The sequence below is a fragment of the Marmota monax genome, unplaced genomic scaffold, assembly GCF_021218885.2.
Source record: "Marmota monax isolate L192 unplaced genomic scaffold, Marmota_monax_Labrador192_F-V1.1 WCK01_AAM20220418_F8-fsc00118, whole genome shotgun sequence".
NCBI lineage: Eukaryota > Metazoa > Chordata > Mammalia > Rodentia > Sciuridae > Marmota > Marmota monax.
The window spans coordinates 470,305-496,123 of record NW_026695231.1 but is presented as its reverse complement, the minus strand read 5'-3'; the positions used below and the strand labels follow the sequence as shown (position 1 = coordinate 496,123).

Genomic DNA, 25,819 nt, shown 5'->3' with positions numbered 1-25,819 from the left:
TCAGTGGAAATGCTGGATGAACTACATTCACACATATGCTCCATGAGGGAGGGGAATAGGGTTCCATGGCCTGAACTTTCAAGACAGTATTTTAGGAAGACTGCTGAATACCAATTCAGTACACCATATTGGTTGGATTTTCAAAATAATCATGAGTAGAATTCAGAGGGAAGGAGGGTCATATCTTAGTAATTCAGGAGCCTTGAGCAAAAATTTGGACACGAGGAAAACAAAACAGAGTAATATGCCGATGGTTATACCTATTATGATTGTTCTTCCTTAGATAAAATCTTATATTGTATCAATGTAAGCATATATGCAAACATATCATATATATAATAATTTCATATTTTTGGATATCTGATATGTAGTTTACTACGCTCTTCCAAATAGAAAACTAACTGAAAATGATATAAAAAGGAAAACTGGAATTTATGTTCTTTTACACAAGCCCCTCAATGGAATGAGAATTTTATGCCTTAAAAATATCTATTATTAATGAAACATGTAAAAACAATATTTCCTATTCCAACTAGCAAATCAAATATGGCTACCAGATAAAGCAAATTTAGGGGCTAGGGTTGTGGCTCAGTGGTAGAGTGCTTGCCTAGCATGCGTGAGGCACTGGGTTCGATTCTCAGCATCACATACAAATAAATAAAATAAAGGTCCATAAACAACTAAAAAATATTTTTTAAAAAAGCAAATTTAAGAGAGTTTTTACTTCTAAAATGTTTTAGAAACCATGTTAAGTGCTAAAATAGAATAGGGATAATTTGTCTTTTTTTCAATAATCAGCACACTGCAAATATGCCACTCTCTGATTAACTGAAAATATAAAAACCAACCTCAAGCAGATCGGACATGTCAGAATACTTATTATGCTACCAACAGAACATTTTGTTCATCATCTTAAAAAAAAGAAATTAAGCATGTGGGCTGAGCTTCCTATACCTGGATCCTGCAGTTCATCTACCAAGACAGTCTCTATGGAACACTCTAGAGTCTTCAGCATACATTTCTCTGAAAACTGAGGATTTCACATCTGGAGATCATAAAATATGAATTTTTCATTACTATTATGGGCATGCTATAAGTTAATATATAGATCTAAAACTTCTGCCTATAATTATATTTAATTATACATTTCAATGATGAAAAGGGGGCTTTTCAACTTTATAGTTCTTTTCTTCCCCAATTCCATTTAAGATAGAGTGCCAAGGGGCACTATTATAGTTATGTTAGCAGCTCTATTACTTACATATACCTCACTACCTTTTTTCTCTGAAATTAAAATTGCTTCCCATTAAAAATAAACTTTAAAAAGCAGACCTTCCCAAAGCTTCTTCCAAACTGGTGATGGCTGCTTGCAGCTGACTTTTGACTGACTGCTTCAAGAGACAGGCCCAGGCGAGAGTACTCAGTGACGAATGGTGGCAGCCGTGCTTTGCTGGAGTGGCCTAACAAGCAGATAGTCGCCACAGTTTGAAATTCCGTTGAACGGCTTGCTGCTGCCCAGGATCATTCACTGGTCAACATTTTAGATCCAGTTAATTTTAAAATTGGGGATCCTTGGGAGGACTTATCATTAAAAGAAAGATGGTAGCCTACTTGACTCAATTCAAAGCATGACAAAAACTTGTTCCTGGCTAGGTAGGCATAAGAAGCAGACCATGTAGACAAATATGGGAAGGAAGCAAGTAATATATTTGAAATTATCAGAAAGAAAAGTTAGTAGGGAGATAAATGAGATGGATTAGTCATCAAACCTTTTACGATAGTAAAATACCATGTAGTGGACCCTAGGGTTGTACCATCATTATCTGAGCATAGTACACAGCTAGAATAAAACAAGCAAATGGCATTTGTGACTGTATCAACAAAAATTTTCAGAGTTAGTTATTCTCATATTTTTGTCATGCATTTATCTAATCTTTAAGGAAAATAATTCACTTACCAATTGCTGTTAAAATAAATAAAAGTGTGGCAACACCTGATGTTCCATAAAACATGATGCTTATATTATGAGCCAGGAGATCTGTGTTATTCTGTGTGTTGGGCACTAAAACAGGTGGTAGTAAAAAGCCAACTGCGGTTCCAAGCTGTAAAATGAATAGTCCTGTTAACAGCTCATATCATTAGAGAAAAAGGTAAATACTGCCATTTAACAGAACATACAGAAGAGCTAATATTTATAAAGGTATACTATAAATTCTAAAACTATGTTCTAATGTCCTTGTATTATTGTTGAAGGAAAATTTCCAACAAATCTCTTTACTATTCAAAAAACATATAATGAGTTTCTACTCTGAGTGATTCTGCTATAAAGTTACATAAGATATAGTCCTTACCCTTTCGTGCTTACAAACATGAAGGGGAGTAAGAATATGTAAAAACAGGATTAAGAAAAAACAACCCACAGAATGAGAAAGAATCAAGAGACTAGCATCCAAAATAAAGAACTCTTACAACTAAAGAACAAAAAGACAAATGTTCTAGTTTTAAAATAAGCAAAGGACTTGAATAGAGATTTTCCTAAATATATGCAAATGGCCAATAAGCATATTAAAAAATGCCTATATCTTTAGTCTTTAGGGACAAGAAAATCAAAACCACAATGAGATTCCACATCACACCCCTAGAAGGGCTATAACAATAAAATAACAAGGGTTGGCAAGAATATGGAGAGATTAAAACCCTCCTATACTGCTGGTGGAAGTATAAAATGATATAGCCATTGTGGATAAAATTACCCTATGAAACAGCAATCTATGCCTAGGTATATACCCCCAAAACTGAAAATAGGTATTCAAATAAATAATTATATATAAATGTTCATAGTAGTCATAATTCACAATATCCAAAATATGGCAATAACTGAAATGTTTATCAATGAATGAGTAGATAAATAAACTGTGGTATATGCAATATTATTCAGTTACAAAAAGGAATGATGTACTAATACAGTGCTATAACATGCATTAACTTTGAAAACATGATAAGCGAAAGAAGTCAGATACAAATGGGGCCATTTGTTGTATAATTCTGTTTGTATGAAACATTCAGACTAGGTAAATACATATGGAGAGAAAGCAGTTTAGTAATTACTAGGGAATAGAAGGAAGGAGGGAGGGGAGTGACTACTTCGTGGTATTGGACATTGGGAAGGGCCCAAGAAATGTTTCAAGGCTGAGGTAGGAAGAATAATGTTTAACAAATATTTCACTTGCTTCTTTCCAAAAAGCTGAATAGAGACAATCAAAAAGATATTCTAACAGATTGTGGTAATACAGTACTGTGATGGAGAATTAGAGAGTTCTAAGACTGGGGAGACTGTGTAATTTATTACCCAAATCAGAGCACTGTTCAGAGTAAAACAAACTTCAATAGTAATTATACTAAGCAACAGATGTACACCCAGACTAAGCCAGGTAAACTGAGACATGTGCTCATTCTAGGTAGTAGAATATTTTGTAGGAGCACCTTGTACAGACTTGAGTTTAAGAAAAGTTTTTGGAGAAACAAAGGGCTGAAAGAAGTTAGAGCTAGACAAATGAACAAGAAGTAGTGTTCTAAGCCAAAGTGCATTATGTACAAAGGCCAGGAAGGGGACAACATGACCTTGTAAGAAATTGTCAGTATGCACGGTCTGGCTCAAAACAGAGAAAGACTGTGTATGCGGAAAAGGGGAGGGGGGCATGGAGTGAGATAAAGAGCTGGTAGGAGGCAGATCTAGAAAATCTTGCAAGTCACATTAGAGAGGTCTTGTTTTATCTTAAGGACAATGGAAGCCACTGCAGGGGCCAAAGGAGTGCTCTGAACAGATCTGGCACATTAGAGAGCAGGAAAACTGTGAAGCACAGAGGGAAGGCAGCAAGAGCTGCAGATAAGGAGATCAGTTAGTATGGTCTAGGTAAGCTCCATGGGTGGCCAAACTAAGCAATAGAGGTGAAAAGAAATGAACTACAAGATAAGGCTAATTTTGAGTGGTGGGTTCCTAGGAGATATGGCAATACTCCAGTGGCAATGAGTCTGAAGTTCCTTCATGCACTCATCATATTTTCAGGGAGAGCCTACAACAAGCCAGGTGCTATAATAAATACAGTAATGATAATGATATAGTAGTGTAGTGATAGAGCTGTGTGTATTCACACCATGTAGCTTATCATGAAATCTACATTATAATCAAGGGGAAAGGAGATGGATAATAGACAACAATGAACATGTATGTATATAAATACATAAATAATAAATATGAGAGTGATAAATGTAACATGAAGAATTACAATATAATGATATATAAAATTGACTGAGCAACTCTAAATGGGATTGAGAAATGCCACTGGATATTTAGAATGAATTTAAACAGAGAGCTGAGTGACACTAAGAATATAATCACATGATCCTAAAATGAAGAACATTCTAGGCAAAGGGAATGCTTCTGCAAAGACCCTTAACCAAGTACAAGCTTAGCGCTGTTTAAGGAACCAAAGAAAACATATATGTAAGTTGGTGGGGTTTTTGTTTTTTAGTTTTTGTCATTTAGAGTAGAGTTTACATTTTATGTACTATGGGAAATCATTGGCAAGTTCAAAGCAGGGCAACGACATAATTTGATCTATGTTTTAAAAGGGTCTTCTAGTTAGAGACTTGCAGTACAGATGCAGAAATTAAAAGCTAGGAATTCAAGAACTAGACAGACTTGAGTGTGGTCACACACCACTAACTAGCTATGTGACCATTACAAAATAATTTCATTACTTCAAGTCTCAGTTTCTATTACCTATCAAATGAGAAGTCTAACAGTTCCAATCTTATAGTATTAAATTAAATGACATAATGCATGTGAAACACTTAGTGTGTTGCCAGCCTCTTAGTGAGTGCTCAACAATGCTGAGTATGAATAAAACTAGGCTGAAAGTGCATACTTGGGAATAATGAGCAACGGTACAACTATTGGAGCCAAGGAAGGAATGAGAACACAAGGAAGAGTAGGAAGATGATCCACAAGTGTGTGGTTAAAAGGAAGTCTGCCTATAAGTAAATGGAGCTGATATTTTTATCATGCTCAATGAAGAATTAATCTTGAATATAATTTTTAAATGTAAAATAATTTAAGAAAACGGCTCCCATTGAAATATGCAGAAGCAACCAAGTGAAGTGTCAGTCATAAATTATTTTGAATACACAAATATGTTTCAAGCTACTCTTTCTTCTGCACTTGTAGAAAAAGGAAATAAAGCAACCAGCATGTAGAGTCAGTCTTTGTGTATTTTAAATAAATATTCCTGTGATCTTGAAACAAGTGTGAGATTTGAAGTGAGAAAGTAACATTCTTGTGTTACATAGTTACATATGGCAATATAAGTATAGAAATGTGGAGGTTTTGGTGTACCAGTTTTAAACTAGATATTCTCAAGCTGAATGAACACTCAATATAGTTTACATAAAGTATCATAGGATCCCATACGCATAATTTAAATAATGAGAATCAGTCCGCAGTTTTTAAAAACACACACAAAAATCATTCTACCTAACAATGCTTCTGAAATGCTAATGGCATTACAATCTGGAGACTTAGCAAAAAAGCCATTCTTTCTGCAATGTTTTCCACAATCGGTGATTTGTCTTGCATAGTCTTATTGTTAAAAGTAAGTAATTGGACTCAGTAATGCCTTGAAATCTTTATCACCAGAACATTGATTTAGGAGTCATTAATACATAGCTCTGTGCTGACTACTAATATATAAAATTAAATAGTGTTCACAATGACCACTCTAAATGAAAACAAACTTCCCAGAATCCACCACCTCCCTTTTGCAAAGAACACACTGGTGACAAACATAACACCTATGCAAGTTTACTTCATTAATGCCCTGCAAGTTTTCTATGACATTAAGCACATACAGGCCAATATAAATAATTTTCAAAGCAAGACGACAAGGTAGTCACTGTAAGCTGATTTTGAAAGTTCTGTCCTTACAAAGAGCCTAAAAAGCCCTCTTTAATACAAGACTGCCTCTTATTTTACAACTATTCATCTCCTCATCTTCATTTCATAGACAAATGTCTCCCGAGGTCCATTTATATGCCTAGCTCACATGGACTATGGCTTTTTCTGGTCCTCCAAGGATCCGACTTTTCTCTTTCACTCAGGTCCTTACCTGATTGCCCAGCACGGCGGTGGCGCAAGCCGTGGACACCTCTTTGGGCCCAAACCAAACTGAGGCGATGTGGGAGGGCAAGCCCAGGATGAACACCTGGGCCACGGAGCATAGGCACTGGCCCAACATGGTGACCCAGAAGAGATGCTGCTGCACACTGCCGCACTTGATCCAGGCACCCAGGCAGTTGAGGCCAGAGCCCAGTAGGGCGGTGAGTCGCAGGCCTTTGGTGTCCAACAGCCAGGTGGCTGGGAATATGAGGGGCACGTAGGCCAGCATGTAAACCATGGACAGCCAGTCAATGTGCAGCAAAGAGACGCCATAGAAGCCCTGGAACACATTGCTGATGATGCTGTACTGGATCCACTGAAAGGCGTTCACCAGCGAGTACAGACTGAAGATCAGCAGCACCACAAAGCGCCGCGTGGAAAGCGCGGTCTGGGGCAGCGGTGTCCCTTCGGCCCCCGGAGTCTCCTCCCCCGCGTCCGTGGATAACAGTCGGGCCTGGGTCTCCTCTTCCGGAGCCAGCAGAATCTGCGGCCCGCCAAGCGCTCCCGAGAGGGCAGCGGCGTTGTCTCTGGGGACCCCATTCAGGAGCAGGGAGCCAGCTCTGGGCCCGTTCTGCTGCTCCGCGCTCACCTTCCCGGCCGCAGAGTCCCTCGGGACCGGAAGGTATCCTTTCGCAAGCGGGTGCCCGGGGGCCACCGTCGCCCCCTCCTCAGCGTCTGGCCGCGCCATGTCACCGTGCTCCCTGCTGCTGCTTCGCGCCCCAGCCCACCTCCCTACCTCTGTACCTGGTCCCTCCCGGCACCCCAGCCCCACCACCCCCTGGGTCCCCCACTCCGGCTACCCTTCCCGGGTGGTGCACACACTAGCCCAGCCTGAGAGCGCAGGTGAACGCGTCCTCCCCACGCTCCTCCGGGCCGCTAGTCACTCCATGGCAGGCCCCGCCCCGAGAGCGCCGCGTCCGAAGTGGTAGCGGCTCGCCGGCCAATCAGAGGGCATCTTCTCCCGGCGCGAGAGCCAATAGGGAACCTGCCGAGAAGGGCGGGGCGGGCTGCAAACGTACCCGGAGGCTAGAGAGGAAGACCCTGCTGAGTGTGTTCTCCTTCCAGGAAGGATGGGCAGGGTCCTCGGGGTCCTCTGGCTCTTGGGGCTGGGCGGGCGGGAGGTGGCCCGCGGATTGGGCAGCTCCAGACCCGGAACGAGGGAGCGGGCGAAGCAGGGAAACGACCCAGGGACAGGTACCGTGTTCGCCACCAAGAGGGGCTTCCTGAGGTCGGAGTACTGCTGTGGCCTCTCGCCCCTACACTGCTCTCTGAATGGGACCCTGGTTCTGGAGCACACAGACCACGATCTGTAGGTTCGTTCTATTTCGGCAGAAGAAAAAGGCCAGAAAGCGTTCCAGTCCGATTAGAGAAAGAGATTTCAAGAGATTTCGTCAGAAATTTGTCCTTGCGAAGTTGGAATTCCCCCACCTCCTCCACGCTGGCTTGCATTAATTAGGCGACTGAGACGTGTGCAGAGGGGACCCTGTTGCTCATTCGTTCTCTAGGACCCAAATCTGTAGTTAATAGTAAGTGGACTTGCACCTTCAGTGGGTTCCGTTGGTGCCAGGTACCAAACTTGTTTTGAACGATGTGCGCCAGTTACAGGCTGTGGGGAATAAAAGCATTAAAATGAGACATAGTTCATTTACTCCTAAGTAAACAGGACCTTGGGGGCTTCCTGGTGTGGAGAAAAAGTGAATCGTACCACTCCTTGGAAAACTACATTTGACAAAAAATGATACCCTAAGTATTTACTATTAAAATGAAATTAAAACTAGGTATATCTAGGATCCTTTTATTTGTTATAGATGGACACAATACCTTTATTGTATTTATTTGTTTATATATGGTGGTGAGGATCGAACCCAGTGCCTCACACGTACTACTTTATATACTTAAAAAAGTGTCCATATCTAGCACCCTAAAACCTGTACACGTTTTTATTGTTTCTTACATTATTATTTTGGGCATGTGTAAAAGTGTATCAGGCAGCCCTAAGTGTTACTGCTGTTTACCAGTGAGGAGTCCTTGCTTCTGGGAATGCTGAAGTATAAACACCAGAGAAGCACAGCAACGTGAGTGGAAAGTGGAAGGCTTTATTAAAGGATAGCAGAAAAGACTTCTCCCTGGAGGAAGAAGGGGGCCGGAAGGCGGAATCCATGGAAGGGGGAGGTCTTCCCTCTTTTATAGCTAAAATCTTCTTTTAGTCTTCCCACACTCCTGTCCTTTGTTTCCCTTAATCCTTCAGTGATAGAATGCAGGTGGAAAGGCCAAAAGGTGGGAGATGGATGGGCTGAAGGAGTAATCTGGGCAGGAAGGGCCTGGGGCGGTTTTGGATTAGCACCTCATTGTATGCTGGGAGCTGTTTCATTAACAGTTCCTTAGGATGGGTTCCCGGCCTTGGGGACATTAACATTTCAATTTCCCCAAGAGCTGCTCTGGTTTCCTGGACTCCATTCTCAATAATGGCCTCCATTTTTCTTTATCTTACTCGATATTAGACCCGATTTACCTAAGTACACCAACTACCTATCCTCAAATCTGGCTCCATAAGTACGTGCATTAGAATGTCTTCATTGGCTACCCAATTTAATTACTACCTGCCTTCCGCCACCCATGCTTTTACCCTGCTTTATTTTTCTTCTTAGGGCTTACTAGCATCTAAAATGTCCTATATTTTACTTATGTTTTTTCTGATTATTTTCTCCCTCCCCACTAGAATGTGAGCTTCATAAAGGCAGGACTGAAAATTTGTTACTTTTCGCTGCTACTGTTTTCTGAGAATGTATGTCAGAATCTAGCACAAAGTGCATGTTCAGTATTTGCTGAATCAAACACTTGGAATGGAACCACCATTTGACCCAGTTATCCCACTCCTCAATATATACCCAAAGGATTTTAAATCGACATACTATAGTGACGCCGCCACATCAATTTTTATAGCAGCTCAGTTCACAATAGCTAAGCTATGGAACCAACCTAGGCGCTCTTCAACAGATGAATGGATAAAGAAAACGTGGCATATATACACTATGGAATATTAAACTCAGCCCTAAAGAAGAATAACTTTATGATATTTGTAAAAATATGGATGGAGGATCTGGAGACTGTCCCAAAAAACCAAAGATCAAATGTTTTCTCCGATGTGTGGAAGCTAACCCACAATATGGGGGTGGGGGGGGATAGAAGTACAATAGATTGATAATGGGAAATGGAAGGGAAGGAGGGGGATAGGAAAAGGAAAGATGGTGGAATAAATATGATATAATTTCCCCATGTACCTATTTGAAAACAACATAATGAATTCCACTATCATGTATATCCATAAGAATGAAGTCCTACGCTGGGCAGGTGGCTTTCTCCTGGAGGTTGAGACAGAAGGATCGGGAGTTCAAAGCCAGCCTCAGCAATGACGAGGTGCTAAGCAACTCAGTGAGACCCTGTCTCTAAATAAAATACAAAATAGGGCTGGGGATGTGGCTCAGTGGTCAAGTGACCCTGAGTTCAATCCCCAGTACCCCAGCAAATGAGATCCTAACTAGAATAAAATATATTCCATGCTTCTATAATTATATCAAAGTAGATTCTGCTGTTGTGTATAACTAAAAAGCAATAAATAATTAATTAAAAATAAAAATAAATATTTACTGAATCAATGCAGTTAGTAAGCACAGAATTTACTATTGAATATTTTTAAAAATTGCTTGCTTAGTAAATGAATTAATATGTATATATTAAAAATCTTATAACTCCACCCCCAGCATAATTTCCTGAGCATCTATTTGGAGATTATTTTAGATTACTGAGCAATGTTCACCTAATGAATAAAAGAAAATAGCTGTAACATCAGATCCAATGAACTTAAGCCTCAGTTTAAAAGTTTATTTTATGAATTTTTGAAAGACAATAATTACTGTGCTTAATATTCAGCACAAATTATCACAGACATCTTATTAATACTTTTATGTACCATGAAACTTTCTGTGCAGCTTTTTAAAAAGCTGTGTAAGCCGGGGGCAGTGGTACCCGCCTGTTACTGACCCAGCTGTTCAGAAGCTAAAGCAGGAGGATTGCTTAGGACTAGAGGTTTAAAGAAAGCCTGGGTAACATAGGGAGACCCTGTGTTCAAACAAACAAACAACAACAAAAAAATCTGTTAAGAAAGGGAATACAGCAGCTTAAATTTTTTTAAGAATATGGACACAATACCTTTATTTTATTTATTTATTCATTTTTTATGTGATGCTGAAGATCGAACCCAATGCCTCACACTTGCTAGGTAAGCACTCTACCCCTGAGCTACAATCCCAGCCCAGCAGCTTGAATTTTAATGGACCGTTTTTGTTTAAACAATCATAGTAAACATTCAGGTATTTGCAAAATTCTCACCCCCTTCCTGAAACCCAAACAGGCAAATTATATTCAATTTCATTTCCCTATTATCAGTGAGAGCTGGAGATCATCTCTTGCCAGATTTGTAGATAACTTTTCTCTCTGCATGGGCAGCTTCCGGAATGTACTCCTATGGAAGGTTTTTAAAGATCATTTGTCTTCTCTACTTTTGGGTTGAGAGTTCCCTGGGTGTCCTACACAGCCAGTCAGCAGCTAATTTTCCTCCACGTTTTACTTGCTGGTACCTATTCTTGCCCACCTTACCATTTCCCTTCCCTGCATATGACAAAGCTTTGTATCTGATGCTATTACCATCTATCTGGAGTCTACCATATAGGGAATCTATAGTAATGGGGAAAGGCATCAGATCTAGAGACTAGCTACTTAGGACTGAATCCCAACTTTAATACTCATTAGCTGTATGACCTTGGGCAAGTTACTTAGCTGTTTGTAATAGGGTAACAGAATCCTGCTTTGTAGGATTGCTATGAGGATTAAAAGATTGAACAATGACAGGCATTCTCTTATAGTCAGTAAATTGATCTATTGTAATGGCTAAATATCCAACTCTGAAGCCAAATGGTCTTGGTTCAGATTCAAGCTCTTTCACTTTTTAGCTGTATGACCTTTGACTAGCTACTGTGTGTGCGCATGCACAGGGGCGCACTCACACAACTGTAAAATGAAGGCAATGTTCTTCATGAGATCTTTGTAAGAAATTAATGGCTAATAAATGTAAAGCACTTAAGCAGGGCCTGATTTCTTATCTATGCTAATATTTAGTAAATCACTCATCACTCATCATTATCAACTCATCTAACTCATATCTTTGTGTTTCTCTAGTCATATCTCATTCTCATTGTATTGACTCAGGTTCAATTCCCCGTCTTATCTATGTAAACCTGCTTGGATTCCTCTACAGTTGTTTATTCCTGGAGGGTGCTCTCCAAATGCACCTAAAGGGTCACACACAGTGGCTTATACTAATGATCCTAATGATCTTTGGTCTAATAAGAGGTAATTTTCTTATCATTATAGATGGTCAACAATTGGACTACCTTGTGACATATCATCTGGACATATCTAGATGATCCTATGTCATCCCCTACAAACACTGCAACCAACTAGTCAGAACAAGTATGTTGTGGATAGGATTCCCAAATTCCATGGGAAATTGAGCTATGTGAGATTTAAGATTTCTTCTGACTTTGTTGCCAGGATTTTTGAAAAGTGAAAAATATATTTCTAATGGAAGAATTAGAAAAAAATTCATAAAGTTCAACAAATTCCTTAGAGTTAAAAATGGAGTCCAGAAAAGGGAAAAACTCAGCAGTATTTCTTGAAAGGTCATTCTAAATCCTTAAACTGTCTCCTTTCTCTTGTGGTATCAGTGGTAGATATTTATTAACCAATTTAGGCATGAATCACACTTCATAGTATGTGTTTGCATGTATAACATAACATGAACCTTAATCTCTGTCAGAAAGGACACTACTAAGAGCACCACTTGGCTAGGAATCAGGATGAAATTGAACTATATTATGAGTGTAGAATGCCAATTCCCAGAGATTTGAATAAGTAACCATTCAATGATAAGAGATCTGAATATCTAGGAGTCAAGGTTCAAGATGCCATTAAGAGTGATGTGGCTGTTCCAAAGCAAAGGTCTCCTATAATCTAAGAACTTTGGAGGATAAGATGCATATTAAAATAACACTATCATACATACAATCCATGATGCTATATGAGGAGGTAGATTTTGGACCACTAACACCACACTCTGTTCTCCTAAGGAGCACAGACCATGCTGAATTCTCCCATGTGTACTTTTTCCCCACATTGAGACATTTTATTTGTATGCGTCTTTTGCCTTCCTAGAAGGGATAAAAAGCCCCAGGATTTTCCCTCTTGTGTGTTTTTTGTTTATTTTTCTTCCTCTTGTCCTTGATGCTAGTTAAGGTTATCAGTGCAATTAAACCAAACCGATGCATGAAAGCAGATGATTCTGCCATTTTTTTAGACCTTTGAGTTGCAAAGGGCTGACTACTTCACATTAATTTAGCCTTTCTGGGAAGTTCACAAGAAATTTTCCAGCTCTGAGATCATTATTGTCTTCAAATTACATGTTAATATCATTTAAGCTTAAATATACATACCTATTTTCCCCTGGTGATTCTGAAATACAGCATCAGATTTATAACAAGGCAAACTTATAAGTAGTGGTATGTTGGGCACAGGCTTGAGAGAGCTGATTGAATGTATCTCTTTCCACCCTCAATGACATCAGCATTGGTAGCTTAAAATCATCTATGATGAGGGTATATATACAATGGAAATAGACAAATGCTACATTTACCAGTATGACACTGCTAAAATATTAACAAAACAAATCATCTGTTATGGTTTGGATCTAAATGTCCCCACCAAAGACTCCTGTGTTGAAGGCTTGGTCCCTAGCAGATAGTGCTGTTGGGAGGTGGGGGAATCTTTAGGAGGTGAGGCTCAGTGGAAGGAAGTTAGGTCATCCAAGGTGCGCCCTTAAAGGGGATGTTGGGACCCTGACCCCCTCCTCTCTTTCTTTGCTTCCTGGATGCCATGAGCAGCTTTACCTTGTCACACCCTTCTGCCATGATGTTCTGCCTCACCACAAGCTCAAAGTAACGGGGCCAAGTGACGTGGATTGAAACCTCTGATACAGTGAAAATACAAATTTTTCCTCTAAGTTGATTTTCCCAGGCATTTTTTGTTGTAACAATGGAAAGCTAATATGTCATCCAAAGCATGTAAGATACTACTTACAAATTTAATAAGTCAAAACTTTTAGATTGAAACAAATTTCTCTAAAACAACAAGATGTTTTTCATAAGCAAACTCTTTCAGACTTTCCAAATAAAAACTACAAGTAAAATTAAATATAATTTAAAATTAAAAGTCAAATCAGGAGGCCGCGCGGCCGGGCCGGGACCAGGCGGCGGCTCGCTGAGGCGCTTCCCTAGCGTGACGCGCGGACTCGGCTGCCCAGTGGCCCGCCCGCCCGCCGGCCTCACCGCCGCCTCCCTTGCTCCCTGAGCGCGCCGTGCGCAGGCCAGCGGCCGGGGCGGAGGCCCGGGACGACGCGGCGCGGAGAGGGACGGCGGGCGGGCGGGCAGTGGGAGCGCCGGTCTCTATATGGCGGCGGCTCTGTCGGGCCTGGCTGTCCGCCTCTCGCGCTCGGCCGCCGCCCGCTCCTATGGGGTCTTCTGCAAGGGGCTGACCCGCACACTGCTTATCTTCTTCGACCTGGCCTGGCGGCTGCGTATCAACTTCCCCTACCTCTACATCGTGGCTTCCATGATGCTTAACGTGCGCCTGCAGGTTCATATTGAGATCCACTGAAGGCCCTCCCCTGATTGACAAAGGTGTTACCCCAGGCTCACTGCATCAAAGAATACAAAACATGAGGGACGGAGGAGGGACCCTCGGCATCTGCCTGATAGAAGCAAAGGGGGAGGGAGGAGATGACTGGTACAAACAATTATGTAGCCTTAAGAAAAGAACACAGAAGGAGAGCCCTTGCCCAGCAGATATACCTTTCTGGATGGATAAGTCTGCAGTTGATGTAAATGGAAATTCACAGAATGAGGTGTTATCATTGGAAATGAAAAACGATCTGAGTGACACTGATCTCTTGCTTCACAATGGCAACAAAGAGCTTCCATATTTGAAGAAATCAATGGGAAGAAATTTAGCTCCCGTAGCTGCTCCAACCAAGGCCATGGGCCTGTCCTTTGCTCCTGCAGAAGAGCATCTTGCTGGGGTGTTCCTCGGTGTTGGGGATGCTCTGGGGAGGGACTGGCTAAGAAGTGGGCCCAGAGCCATGGACAGCCAGAGAGGACAGTGCCCCAAAGGAGAGTCCTGGGTGTCAGGACAGCCGGTCCCTCCGAAACTGTGGGAAATGGTAGTTTTTAAGGGTGAACCACCAAGTGCTCTTCATGAGGGACTAGGCTCTGAGTCAGAACTGTCTCGCCTGCGTTCTGTGCTGCCTGCAACACTGCACTCCTGTCCTGAAGTACTCCTAGAGGACAAGACAAGATGTGTTTTCCTTGACCATTTAAAGCCCATGTTTTCAGAGCAAACAACAGAGTATAAGAAAATGCTTTCATGTGTAAAAAGTACCTCAAATGGTCTGGAGATAACACTGGGGTTACTGGCTCTACAGCCTTTTCAATTAGCAAATCCCTTATGCCATAGTTAAGGTACAAGCAGAACAATAAAATAGTAGATTAATTTTAGAAGTTGTCCTAGAATGATTTCTTTCCCATTAAGTCTGGATGCAGACAGCTTAGCTGCTCAGATCCTGCTTTGGTTTGTGTGACCAGGCAGAGGAAGTCAAGTTCACTCACCAAAAACTGATGGATGCAGAAGGAATTTTTAGCATGTTTTAAATTGTGCTTAAAAGACTCTCAGAATTGGTAAAACCCTTTCAGATGATTATTGATATATCCAGTTTAATATCAGATAAGCACATGGTGATTTAACATGAAATTCTTTATATATCTCGAGATCTCTATCCATTTTAAAGGGCTATTGTCCCAGACATCATCTTGTCTCCTCAACTCCTCTTTGATCACCTCCTGGAAGTGAATATTTGTAAAGTCTACCCACTGTATTTTTATTAAACCTTGCTAAGCTCATGGCGAGCTGTTGCCATTTCTGCATCTCATAGAATAATTTTGGTCTGCAGTAAAATCTGACTTCTTTTCTCATACTCCTTCCACTTGAAATGCTGTTTAAATGGAGGCCCTATGGTGAAAGTTGCAATATTAAATTTAATCATCTCAAACTAGGAACCCTAGCAGTGTTACTCTAAGTGAAAAGGAACTTGAGACTCTTTGCTCTGGCTCAGATGTAGAGAGGCAAATCAAGAACCTCCTTTACAAAAGTCCTAAGAGTTGATGTCTTTTAAGATTTTTCTGAAGTGACTCCTTTTGTTGTTCATTGATAATTTTATTAATAAAGGTCATTTAAAAGTGTAAGTTTTTAAGGACTCCCAAAGTGAGACTTAAAACAGCTATTTGGGGGATAACTGATTGCATATATCAATTTATATTGTGTGCTAAATTACTATGCCATGTGCTATTTTAGTGTTTGGGGAAAATGCAGAATAAAATCTGTTCTTTAGCATAATAAATGTCTTATTTTACGTGTGTAAAAAAAAAAAAAAGTCAAATCAGTCAGATTTCCTAATATACCAAGGTCTCTAAAATGTTCAAACATCTTAGATAACACACTGATTATTATGATGATTACAAAAAAAATCAAAAGTAAAATAACATTATGTTTGATTTTCTTCATTTTCTTGTAAAGTTACTTATCCAAGTAAAGGAAATGATTTGCTCTCTCAGTTTGATTAAGTATACGACCAGAGGACTTAGTGACGTAGGACCTGAGCATTATATTTCCAAGCTGATTCCTCCCAAGTCATGGGTTAGCACAAAAAGCCCTTTCTTGAAGTTCTAGCACTTTAAAAACCCTCACTTTCTCTTTCAATTTAATTGCCTCACTGGAATTAATTGAAACCTGCATTATTGCTCTTTACCCTCCACCCTGGGGTTGGGCCAGGTTTTTAAATTATCTTGGGGAAAGTTTTTAAGAAACTGACAACAAAATTAAAATACAAAATGATATGCAAGACCTTCAAAGACACCCTGAAATTTAAGCTTTATTAACTTAAACAGCAAATCTGCCTCTGCTCACCCCTCCCACCTAAAGCAATTAATTTCTTCTTTGCTAGAGTTATACTAGAAAGATTGTGCAACCTTCCTGTTGCTTTAATTCTTTGGAATTCATTTACTGAAGTAGTGATGAAGAGATTATGCCAAAAATAGACCTTCAGTCTCCCTCCCTATGCCAGTGTGGAGCATTTACTTCTGACGACTATCTGATTCCGGTTGAGAGAACAAATAGCTCCTGGAAACGGTATCTAGAGATGTGCCAGATGGAACCAAGCCACTGGAAGTCAAGCTCCTGATCCCAAGAGGCCTAGACAAAGGAGAGAACATGCATGAGGCCCAGAAAGCAGATAACTAAGATAGCAGGTCTCAAAGGAAGGTAGGGAATGGAGTGAGCAATTCTAAGTCAATAAGCAAATCATGGTAAACCCATGGGCACGCGCGCACACACACAAACACACACACATACACACACACACACTTTCACACAGACTTTCCATGGTGTAGATTCTTTCCATGGTGCAGATTGTGGATCAAGGTCCCTGCAGCTCTGGAACGGAGGGAATGTGGTGGCAGAGGTGGAGTTGGAGACTGAGCTGTAGCCAAGCAGTCAGTAATGGACATCACCTACGTCACTATTGTATCTTGTGCTAGACCAGCCAGTGAATTTGGGGCGGGTCATGGGAAAGAAAACAAAATAGGTTCAGTTGTTGGAGAGGAAGGGGAGGACACTCTAGATGGTAGAAAAGACATCCAGGTAAGAGTGGCTATGGCATGGGGTAGGAGAACTGGTATGGCTGCAATAAAAACTGGGTGGGCTGGGCCAAATCATGAGAGGCCTTGAATTTCAGTTAAGGAACCTCAGTTTTATTCTCTAAATATTAAGAAGGCTTTGAAATCTCTTGTCTGAAGAAGTAGAATGATCAAAATATATCTTACTGTGGAAGATGAATTGAAGCTGGTGCAGTGACACAGACCTGTAATCCCAGTGGCTCTGGAGGCTGAGATGGGAGAATTGCAAATTCAAAGCCAGCCTCAGCTTAGTGAGACCCAGTATAAATAAAAAGGGCAAAAATAGCTATTAGTAAGCAATATAACACTGTTGGGTTAAACACTAATCAGTGCCTAAGAAATTTTGCAGTGAGATATGAAGGTCTCTAAAAGAATGTGGGAAATAGGGAAATGGGGAGGGGGAGCCTGCCATTTCCCTTATCTCCAATCTTTGGGAGAATATCTACACAAATGACCTTGGTTGTAAAGTAAAGGAATGAAGCATCTGAAGAAAGCCACCTGCACAGTGGGCATGCACCTATCCTATACATTCCCCCAGCTTATAGGCACAGCGCAGCCCTCCATTGTATCCTGATCCACCACCACCGAGGAGTAAGTAATAAAATGTCCAAAATCTCTCTGTTGGGTCCTCTAGGTTCTCTCTTTGGGACTGGTAAACAGTATGCCTTGGGCCTTTGCAGCCCTCGAGTGGAACGAACACATAACATATATTTACCTATGGTTTACTGAACACCCCACATTATTCCAACAAGAATTTGTGGGAATCAGCAGTATAACAATTATAAGAGATTAGGTATGTTACAAACTCTGAATTATTTCCAAAATGACTTGAGGTGACTCATGGGGAAACATGTGCAAACTAATTGTGAGTGTATTTCTCTTTGGCCCAATCCCATTTACATTTACAATACCGCTCTTTGCATTAGTCATGTGTATTTGTCTCCCAACCAACTATGAGCTTCTTGGGGCAGCAACTGTCTAAGTCATCTTTGAATATCCTGCACCTAGCATTGTATCTAAAAAATAATGCTCAATAACTATTCAGTGCATGAATGCTATGATTAGGATAGTAGTAGATATTTGTTAACTACTACAGCAAAATGAATTCGTGATCTCCAGGCCTGAGAGTATAAGGTTGCTAATACACTGCCCCTTTGGGCAGGAAGGTTTAAGGAGCTGTACCACATTGGGCCACTCTATAGCTCCAGCACGCCCTGTGCATTTCTAGATTGCAGTCTTCCTTGAGTGATCTGTTAGGAACACTCACCTATCTTCTCTCAGTTTAGCCATATCCTGCCCATCCTTTGTGGTCCAGGTCAGCTCAATTCCTACTTCTTTCCTTAGTCTTTCTCCATGTCTGGAATCTAGGAGGCCTCTACCTCTTCTGACCTTGATAGCACATTCAAGACCACCCACTGGCCGGGTGTGGTGGTGCACACCTGTAATTCCAGCACCTTGGGAGGCTCAGGTAGAAGGATTGAAATTTCAAAGCCAGCCTCAGCAATTTAGCAAGGCTCTAAGCAACTCAATGAGACCCTCTCTCAAAATAAAATATATATAAAAAAGGGGTGATGATGTGGCTAAGTGGTTAAGTGCCCCTGAGTTCAATCCTTGCTATCAAAACAAACAAACAAACAAACAAACAAAAAACTCACTGAATTTCTCGCAATGTGATTTCCTTCACCTGTTTTATTCCTTATTTAAATCTGAGCTTCTTGAAGCCAGGGACTGGGTCTTACATTTTCTTTTATACTCCCCTCAGTACCTACAAAAGCTTTTTGCTTAGCAACTCATGTCATAGAGAAGCATTGCACTTAACCCAGTGAATGTGTTTAGTTGGCAGAGACTAAAATTAAGAGAATGGCCAGTCCCACAGGTGCCCAGGACAGACCCAGTGGATTGGGCCTCTGGATAACACTTTGCATTTATCTGGGGAGCTTTGTTCAAAACAAAACAAACAAAACAAAACAATGAATAAAAATGCCCTCTTATCCTTGGTAACTGTCCTGTCTTGGTCCTCTCAATTCTGTGTTCTAGGGCCCTCAAAGTTGGGTGCTTGGTATGTTGCTTGCTGCTAAACCATCAAGTGCATCTCTAGGGAACTGATTTGTCTGGCATTGTGAAACACTTTCTGCAATAATTATTTTCTTTTCCTTATTATTAATTCCTATAAAGAAATGAGGACTATATTTGTATTTGTGAAATACAAATGATGAGTTTTCTATTTCTAAAGATTGTTTTTTAATGGAGACCTTCTCTTCTAAGAAAATAGGTAAATGAATAAAATAATTCTCTGTGTAAAATATGAATTTTTTTCTTCTTTTCGAGATGGGGTCTTACTGTGTTTTCCAAGTTGGTCCCAAACTCCTGGGCTCAAACAATTCTTCTGACTTCAGAGTAGGTGGGACTCTAGGTACACCACCATGCTAGGCTTGAGATTTTAATAAAATTAATAAAAATAGCTACCATTGACTGAGAACCTCCAATGAACCCTTAGATTAGAGCTACTCTCCATGGGACAAGTATTTGCCCCTAATACATACAATAGCACCAAGCAGAGAATAGGTGCTCAAGAAATATGTATAAAAATTGATGGCAGGTACAACACACAGAGCTTTGCATATCTGCCTCATTTAATCCCATCTGCCTCTCCTCAATGGACCACCCACAAACAACCCGCTTAATGAAATATTAACATTATCTTTATTTCCATTTTATAGATGAAGAAATTGATATTTCAAGATGGAATAATGTATCCAAAGATATATGACAGGTAAATAAATAGTCTCTTTTACTCTAAAACTTTTCTTAACCAGGGTTCTATGAATAGAACAAGGGTGGATGGCCCAGATGAGAACATTCCATCACCAGGGTAACATCCCAGTGGGCTGATCCTCACAGGTGGATTTCAAATTGGCATTGAATTGCTGTATATAAAAGGTAATTGAGGGTTGGGGTGGTGGCTCAGTGGTAGAGCATTTGCCTAGCAGGTGTGAGGCACTGGGTTCGATTCTCAGCACAGCATATAAATAAATAAAGGCCCATTGAAAAAAATATATAAAAAATAAAAATAAATAAAAGGTAATTGATAATAATGACTCTGTAGAAACAGTAATATATTTTCTCTCTATACGCAATCAATTCTCATTCTTTCAGTAGTTACGTTCTAAAAAAATCACTGAAAACAGTAAAATTAGCAAATGCTGAACCATTGTTTCTAGGAAAGTTAGGTTCCCATGAGGCTCTGATCACAATATTTTTTCAAACAATCACTATGTAATCTTTTGTATGGTTTGTTTATTTTTATGTGTGTGAGGGGAATGTTAGAAGGGAGGGAGGGTCTCGCTTTATTGTCCAGGCCGGCCTAGACTTCTGGGCTCAAGCCATCTCCTGCGTTAGCCTTCTGAGTAGCTGCAGGCTCTCACAACCATGTCTGGTTTCTGTTACTATTTAATTTAATAGATATTGTTGATTCATTAACACTTGATTAATTGAACCCATGACCTACAGCACTGCAACTCATGCCTACACAAAGCTTATCTAACAGACATTTCTCCATCAGGTATATGCCAGCATTCTTGTGCTTAGGAACAATCGCTAGCACTTCAGTGCTACACTTAGGTGTCAATTTGTGTCACAACACACAAACAGATTTAAGTGGAGAGAAAAAACAAAAACATCTATTTAATAAACTGAATGAATCCTTTTTTTCAAAGTACATAATTAATATAATACAGTGACCATTGAGGATGACAATAGCAGACTCTTCATAGATTTTAACTCCTTTAGTCCTTATTGTTGTAGGGACAAATGAGGCAAGGCACAGAAGACAGCTGGAAACAGTTTTATTTGGCTGCAGCCAAGTTCAGAGGGTACAGCCTTTGCTGTAATCAATCAATCCCCTGAACCCCGAGTTCAGGAAGTTTCAGAGTTTTGTACCCAGCATGTAAGGGGAGGGGCTCAGAAGTTCGCAGTCTGCAGAAGTTCACATAAAAGCAACTTTTTCTTTCATTGTTCTGGGCATGTTAACTCTTCAAGGACAACACCTGAGAAGGGGAGAGCTTCATCTCCCTTTTCTTTCCTCCCCCTGCCAGATGTTACCATGGGCCCATCTGTAACTTATCTTAAAAATGTAGACATCTCTGTGAAGCCCAGCTCAAGGCCAGAGGCCTTGTTTGCACATTTCTTCAAAGTACTATACTGGATACGTTTGTGAAAAACTAGTAAGGGGGTTCCAGCACCTGGAGTGCTGGTATCTTCTCGGCCAGTGGCCAAGTAAACAGGGCAACATGAAAATAGGAAGTTTATCTACAACGGACTCTTTTGCTGACAGTCCTAAAATCAGCCATGGTGAAGAGGGCTTTTCTGTGGAGAAAGGGGGTGCCACTTCATTATGATACTTTAAGAGTTGGACGTTCTTTCCACTGAATATATAAATAAACTGAGGCCCAAAGAAGTTAGTGGGTAACATAGTTAGCATCTGAAACAACCCCAAAATCCATGATCTTACCACTAACTTGTAGAGCTGAGTAATTTTATTGAGCTGCAGTTTTTAGATAATTTGTAATAAATGTTTGAATTCTGTGACAATCTCAATGAACTTTCAATTAAGACATCTCCATTTCATTTGCAATCGGCCTAGAAGATGGGCTTTTAATAAAATATAAATTAACTCAAAAGTACATAAAAAATAATTGCCCTGTTTTCTTTTTACTTTCCTTTAGTCAGGTCTCCATTTCGTTTATACATCCCCCAGAGCAGATGGTAAAGTATCAATGGAGATAGAATTCAAAAGTTTGATTTCTGATGAACTCCTATCATTAGTAAAAGAAATTTTAAGTTAATGATAAAAATGAGCTATTTTAATTCATCTAATTAAATAAAAATGTCGATTTTTATTTCATCCATATTATTCTTGATTTTCATTATCCCAGATAATTCATTCATGATTGGCATAGTTTGCTTTATGGAGGCCAATATAATTCTTTAATGTTGAGTGTGTAAGACATTCTGTCTTCCTTCAAGTTAAACTCACTAGATCCAATGTTGAAAAGGAATATTCTCACTTCTTCAATTGACATCTAAAGATGTCTACTTAAATCACTTGAATACCAAGGGAATATTTTCAGGAGGGTTGTATGTTTATGAACAAACATTATTGGATTTTTATCTTTAAGAAGTCAGCCACTTCTTATTGGGCTCCTCCATTATACTGAGTTCAAACTTCAAAAATTATTGTGAAAAAAAGGATTCTAAGCTCAAGGATTTCCCAAGGGAGACTGAAATATAAAATGGGAAAAGTACACATGCCAGAAATGGAAAAATTATACTACAGTTCAGAGGGGGAAAAGGTTCTTTTCTTTTCATATTTTTTATTTCACACACACACACACACACACACACACACATGCACGCAAGCACACACAGGTGTTTCCCGTCTGGATCCCCTGCAGCTAAATTCTGACATTTTTTGTACCCACCCTGGCTTCACAGCTTGCTGTTTCTGGTTAACACCCTGATTGCGAATTTGGGCTGAAAGCACAATGCAAGGATCCTAGCACAGGAACTTTCCCTGGAGGGGTTTTCCACTCTGAGTTGGTCTGAGTGCAGAGTTTATTTCTGCTTCACTGCTGCTGCCCTGAGGAGGTGATCCCTGGGTCTAACTTGTGAAAAAGTCTTCTTTAGACTCCCCACTGTTCACAGGCCTTGGGCTTTGGTTTTTGTGCCCCTTCTTGTAAAGGCTGGAAAAACTCCTTTAACCTTCCTGGGATCAGACTGTCTGTCCTCTCTGGTTCTTGCCTTCTGTAGTCGGGGGCCTGATAGTTCCTAACTCTCTTGTTAGTTCTTCACTGAAAAATTTGGAAAACAGAAAAATCCCCCACATTTCTTGGCAGTTTTCACTGGGAGATATGTCTGAATAGTTAATCACAGACACTTCAATGAAAGTCTGTTCAGGCCAGGTGCGGTGGCACACACCAGTAATCCCAGGCTCAGGAGGCTGAGGCAGGAGGATTGCCAGTCTCAGCAAATTAGTGTGGCCCTAAGTAACTCAGAGAGACCTTGTCTCTAAACAAAATATTAAAAAGGGCTGGGAATGTGGTTCGATGGTTAAGTGCCCCTGGGTTCAATCCCCTGAACAAAAAAAAAAAAGAAAAAGAAAAAGAAAATAATCTTTCCAGTCCCACATTGTGCATTTGCTTCTTAAATTCTGTTCATGTATACAAAAATGTTAACATGAGCTTGTCTTAAATGTCTGAGCATAGTCCTTGTGTGTAGAAAGTACTTTTTATAGTTACTTGGATTTCAAATTAATGCTAATTTTCTAAAGTAAAAATTGTACAATCCTTTTGCCAACTTTTGATTTCAGTATGGTTTTTATTATTCTATTTATAAATTTGTTATTTTTGTTTACAGTAAGAATGATAAACTTTACCTAGGGATGTAGCTCAGTGGTAGAGCACTTGACCTTAATGTTCAGGGTCCTGGGTTCAAGCCCCAAAACTGTCAAAATAAAAAATATATATAAAAAACAAATCCTATAAAATAAGAAAAAAGAATAACCCTTATTTTTTTCTGCTAATTTTCAAGTAACTCAAGTTGAGAAGACTAGATACCCTGAAGTAATCAGTCCATTTAAAACTTAGTTAATACAAGTCCTTTAAATATAAACTTCCCTTATAAATTTAACACATTTGATTTTTAAGCACTTCAGATGCCTGAAATGACAAATCTATGGCCTTAACAAATAAAAACATTCCTAAGTGGGGCTGGGGTTGTGGCTCAGTGGTAGAGCACTTGCCTAGCATATGTGAGGCCCTGGGTTTGATTCTCAGCACCGCATTTAAATAAATGAATAAAATAAAGATCCATCAACATCTAAAAAAATATTTTAAAAAAAATCCCTAAGTACTTAACACATATTTTTAAATCTATGTTCTACCATAGCCAACTTAATGACTTTTTCAGTACTTTTTATAATGAAATAACTTTGGATATTTTGGATATTTGTAACACCCGAAATGTTGGTGACCACTGAATCAAAAGTGACTTTAATCTGGGTGTGGTGGCACATGCCTGTAATCCCAGCATCTCAGAAGGCTGAGGCAGGAGGATTGCCAGCCCTAGCAATTTAGCAAGACTCTAAGCAACTTAGCAAGAGTCTGTCTTTAAATAAAATATAAAAAGGGCTGGGGATGTTTCTCAGTGGTTAAGCCCCCCTGGGTTCAATTTCCAATAACCTTCCCGCAAAAAAAAAGTGACTTTAACTTTTCTGCCTTAAACTTTTCTGTATTTCCTTAATTTTCATATATATATATATTCTAATATATATACATACATATATTGTAAAGGTCAGGCGAGCGTCGGAGGAAGAGACCACCAAGAGACTGTCTCATGCAACAGCAAAGGGTTTATTGGGGTCCAGCATGCTGGGGCTCAGAGTTCACTTGAATAGAGCAAAGAGCCCTGAGAACAGCTTAAGCAGAGCTTATATACTTTCCTTGGAGAGGGCAGGGAGGGAAGTTCATTGATGGGTCAGGGCGAGTGGGCGGTTTGCCTGCAACTGGGTGAGGGGATACATTCTGCAGTTTGGCAGTTGGGGACAGCACATTCTGGGAACAAGATTAGCAAACAGTTCTCAAGATTATTAACCTTTCAATATATGTACATGTATATTGCGTATTAAATCAGAAGTAACAATATCGTTATAATCAGAACCAATGCATAGTATTTTCAAAAACAAAATATACTCTTTTCCTAATACTTTTTTTGGTCTTTTTCTCCCTGAAGAAAACCCAAAACCACAAAGTCCTTAGGAGACAATAGCAAAAACTGGGGTGAGATGTGGGGTTGGGGACATGGTGGTAGTAGGAATATTTTGCAGAAGGAGAAAGAGGAATGTAAATATAATTGTGAATACTGCTTCTAGGTCAGGCAGGCAACTGATAGTATTTTTTTCATTTGCAGGATAGCAAGAACAACTTGAGAGTTTATTTGTTATCATGTCATCCATCAACAGATTAAAAACAATAAATCAAAATAGAATAAGCAAACAACATCTCCTGGAGCAGATAAATGAAAAGCGTGAAACCAACTGTTTTGTGGAAAGAAGCAATCAAGTCAGCTTCCTGAGAGTTCAGAAGAGGCACTTCAGTGGTGCCCATCAGTCATGTGTTTTCACCCATTTCAATGAAGGTATTCCTGAGAGCAGCAGGAGCTCCTGGGTCCAACCAAGTGTCTTTGTTCACCCAGAGAAAAGGCACTTTGAGCCAAAAAGTAAGATGTTACAGGAGAATTCCTACTCTTCATAGGAAGAATTCATAAGAAAATTTAGGAAAAAAATTCTGGGGTCAAAAGAGGTTCCTATATATTATGGTTTGGATATACAGTGTCTCCCCCAAAATTCATGTGTTGAAAACATGATATCCGGGGCTGAGGCTGTGGCTCAGCGGTAGAGCACTTGCCTTGCATGAGCGAGGCACTGGGTTCGATCCTCAGCACCACATAAAAATAAACAAATAAATAAGAGATACAGTTAAAAAAAAGAAAAGAAAACATGATATCCAATGTAGCAATGTTCAGAAGTGAAATCATTAGATATGAAAGCTGTAATCTCATCAGTGAATTAATCCATATGGTAGATTAATAATTTGAAACTGACTACTGAGTGTTAACTATAGGCAGAAAGAGTGAGTTTGGAGGAAGTAGGTTA

The 25,819-nt window shown here is 39.9% G+C and overlaps 4 protein-coding genes across 4 annotated transcripts in view; 3 read left to right on the top strand and 1 right to left on the bottom strand.

Moving 5' to 3' along the window:
* Positions 1 to 6,955, bottom strand: part of Flvcr1 (FLVCR choline and heme transporter 1) — a 34,617-nt gene extending 27,662 nt beyond the window's left edge. The window contains exons 1-2 of the mRNA XM_046438453.2: positions 6,165 to 6,955; positions 1,958 to 2,102 (exon numbers count right to left, since the gene is read on the bottom strand). Of these exons, the coding sequence (XP_046294409.1) occupies positions 1,958 to 2,102; positions 6,165 to 6,902 (883 nt within the window). The 5' untranslated portion in view covers positions 6,903 to 6,955. The remainder of the gene's footprint in view (positions 1 to 1,957; positions 2,103 to 6,164) is intronic.
* Positions 6,956 to 13,641: 6,686 nt separating this feature from the next.
* On the top strand, positions 13,642 to 13,981 carry LOC124088694 (small integral membrane protein 10-like protein 2A). The gene has a single exon (XM_046438430.2). The coding sequence runs from the start codon at positions 13,775 to 13,777 to the stop codon at positions 13,979 to 13,981; it is 207 nt and encodes a 68-aa protein (XP_046294386.1). The 5' UTR covers positions 13,642 to 13,774.
* A 61-nt stretch (positions 13,982 to 14,042) lies between these two features.
* Positions 14,043 to 15,788, top strand: LOC124088693 (protein FAM220A). The gene has a single exon (XM_046438429.1). It carries the CDS (start codon positions 14,043 to 14,045, stop codon positions 14,838 to 14,840), a length of 798 nt encoding a protein of 265 aa, XP_046294385.1. The 3' UTR covers positions 14,841 to 15,788.
* Positions 15,789 to 25,109: 9,321 nt separating this feature from the next.
* On the top strand, positions 25,110 to 25,418 carry Spata45 (spermatogenesis associated 45). Its single transcript, XM_046438448.1, has one exon. The coding sequence runs from the start codon at positions 25,110 to 25,112 to the stop codon at positions 25,416 to 25,418; it is 309 nt and encodes a 102-aa protein (XP_046294404.1).
* The last annotated feature ends 401 nt before the right edge of the window (positions 25,419 to 25,819 follow it).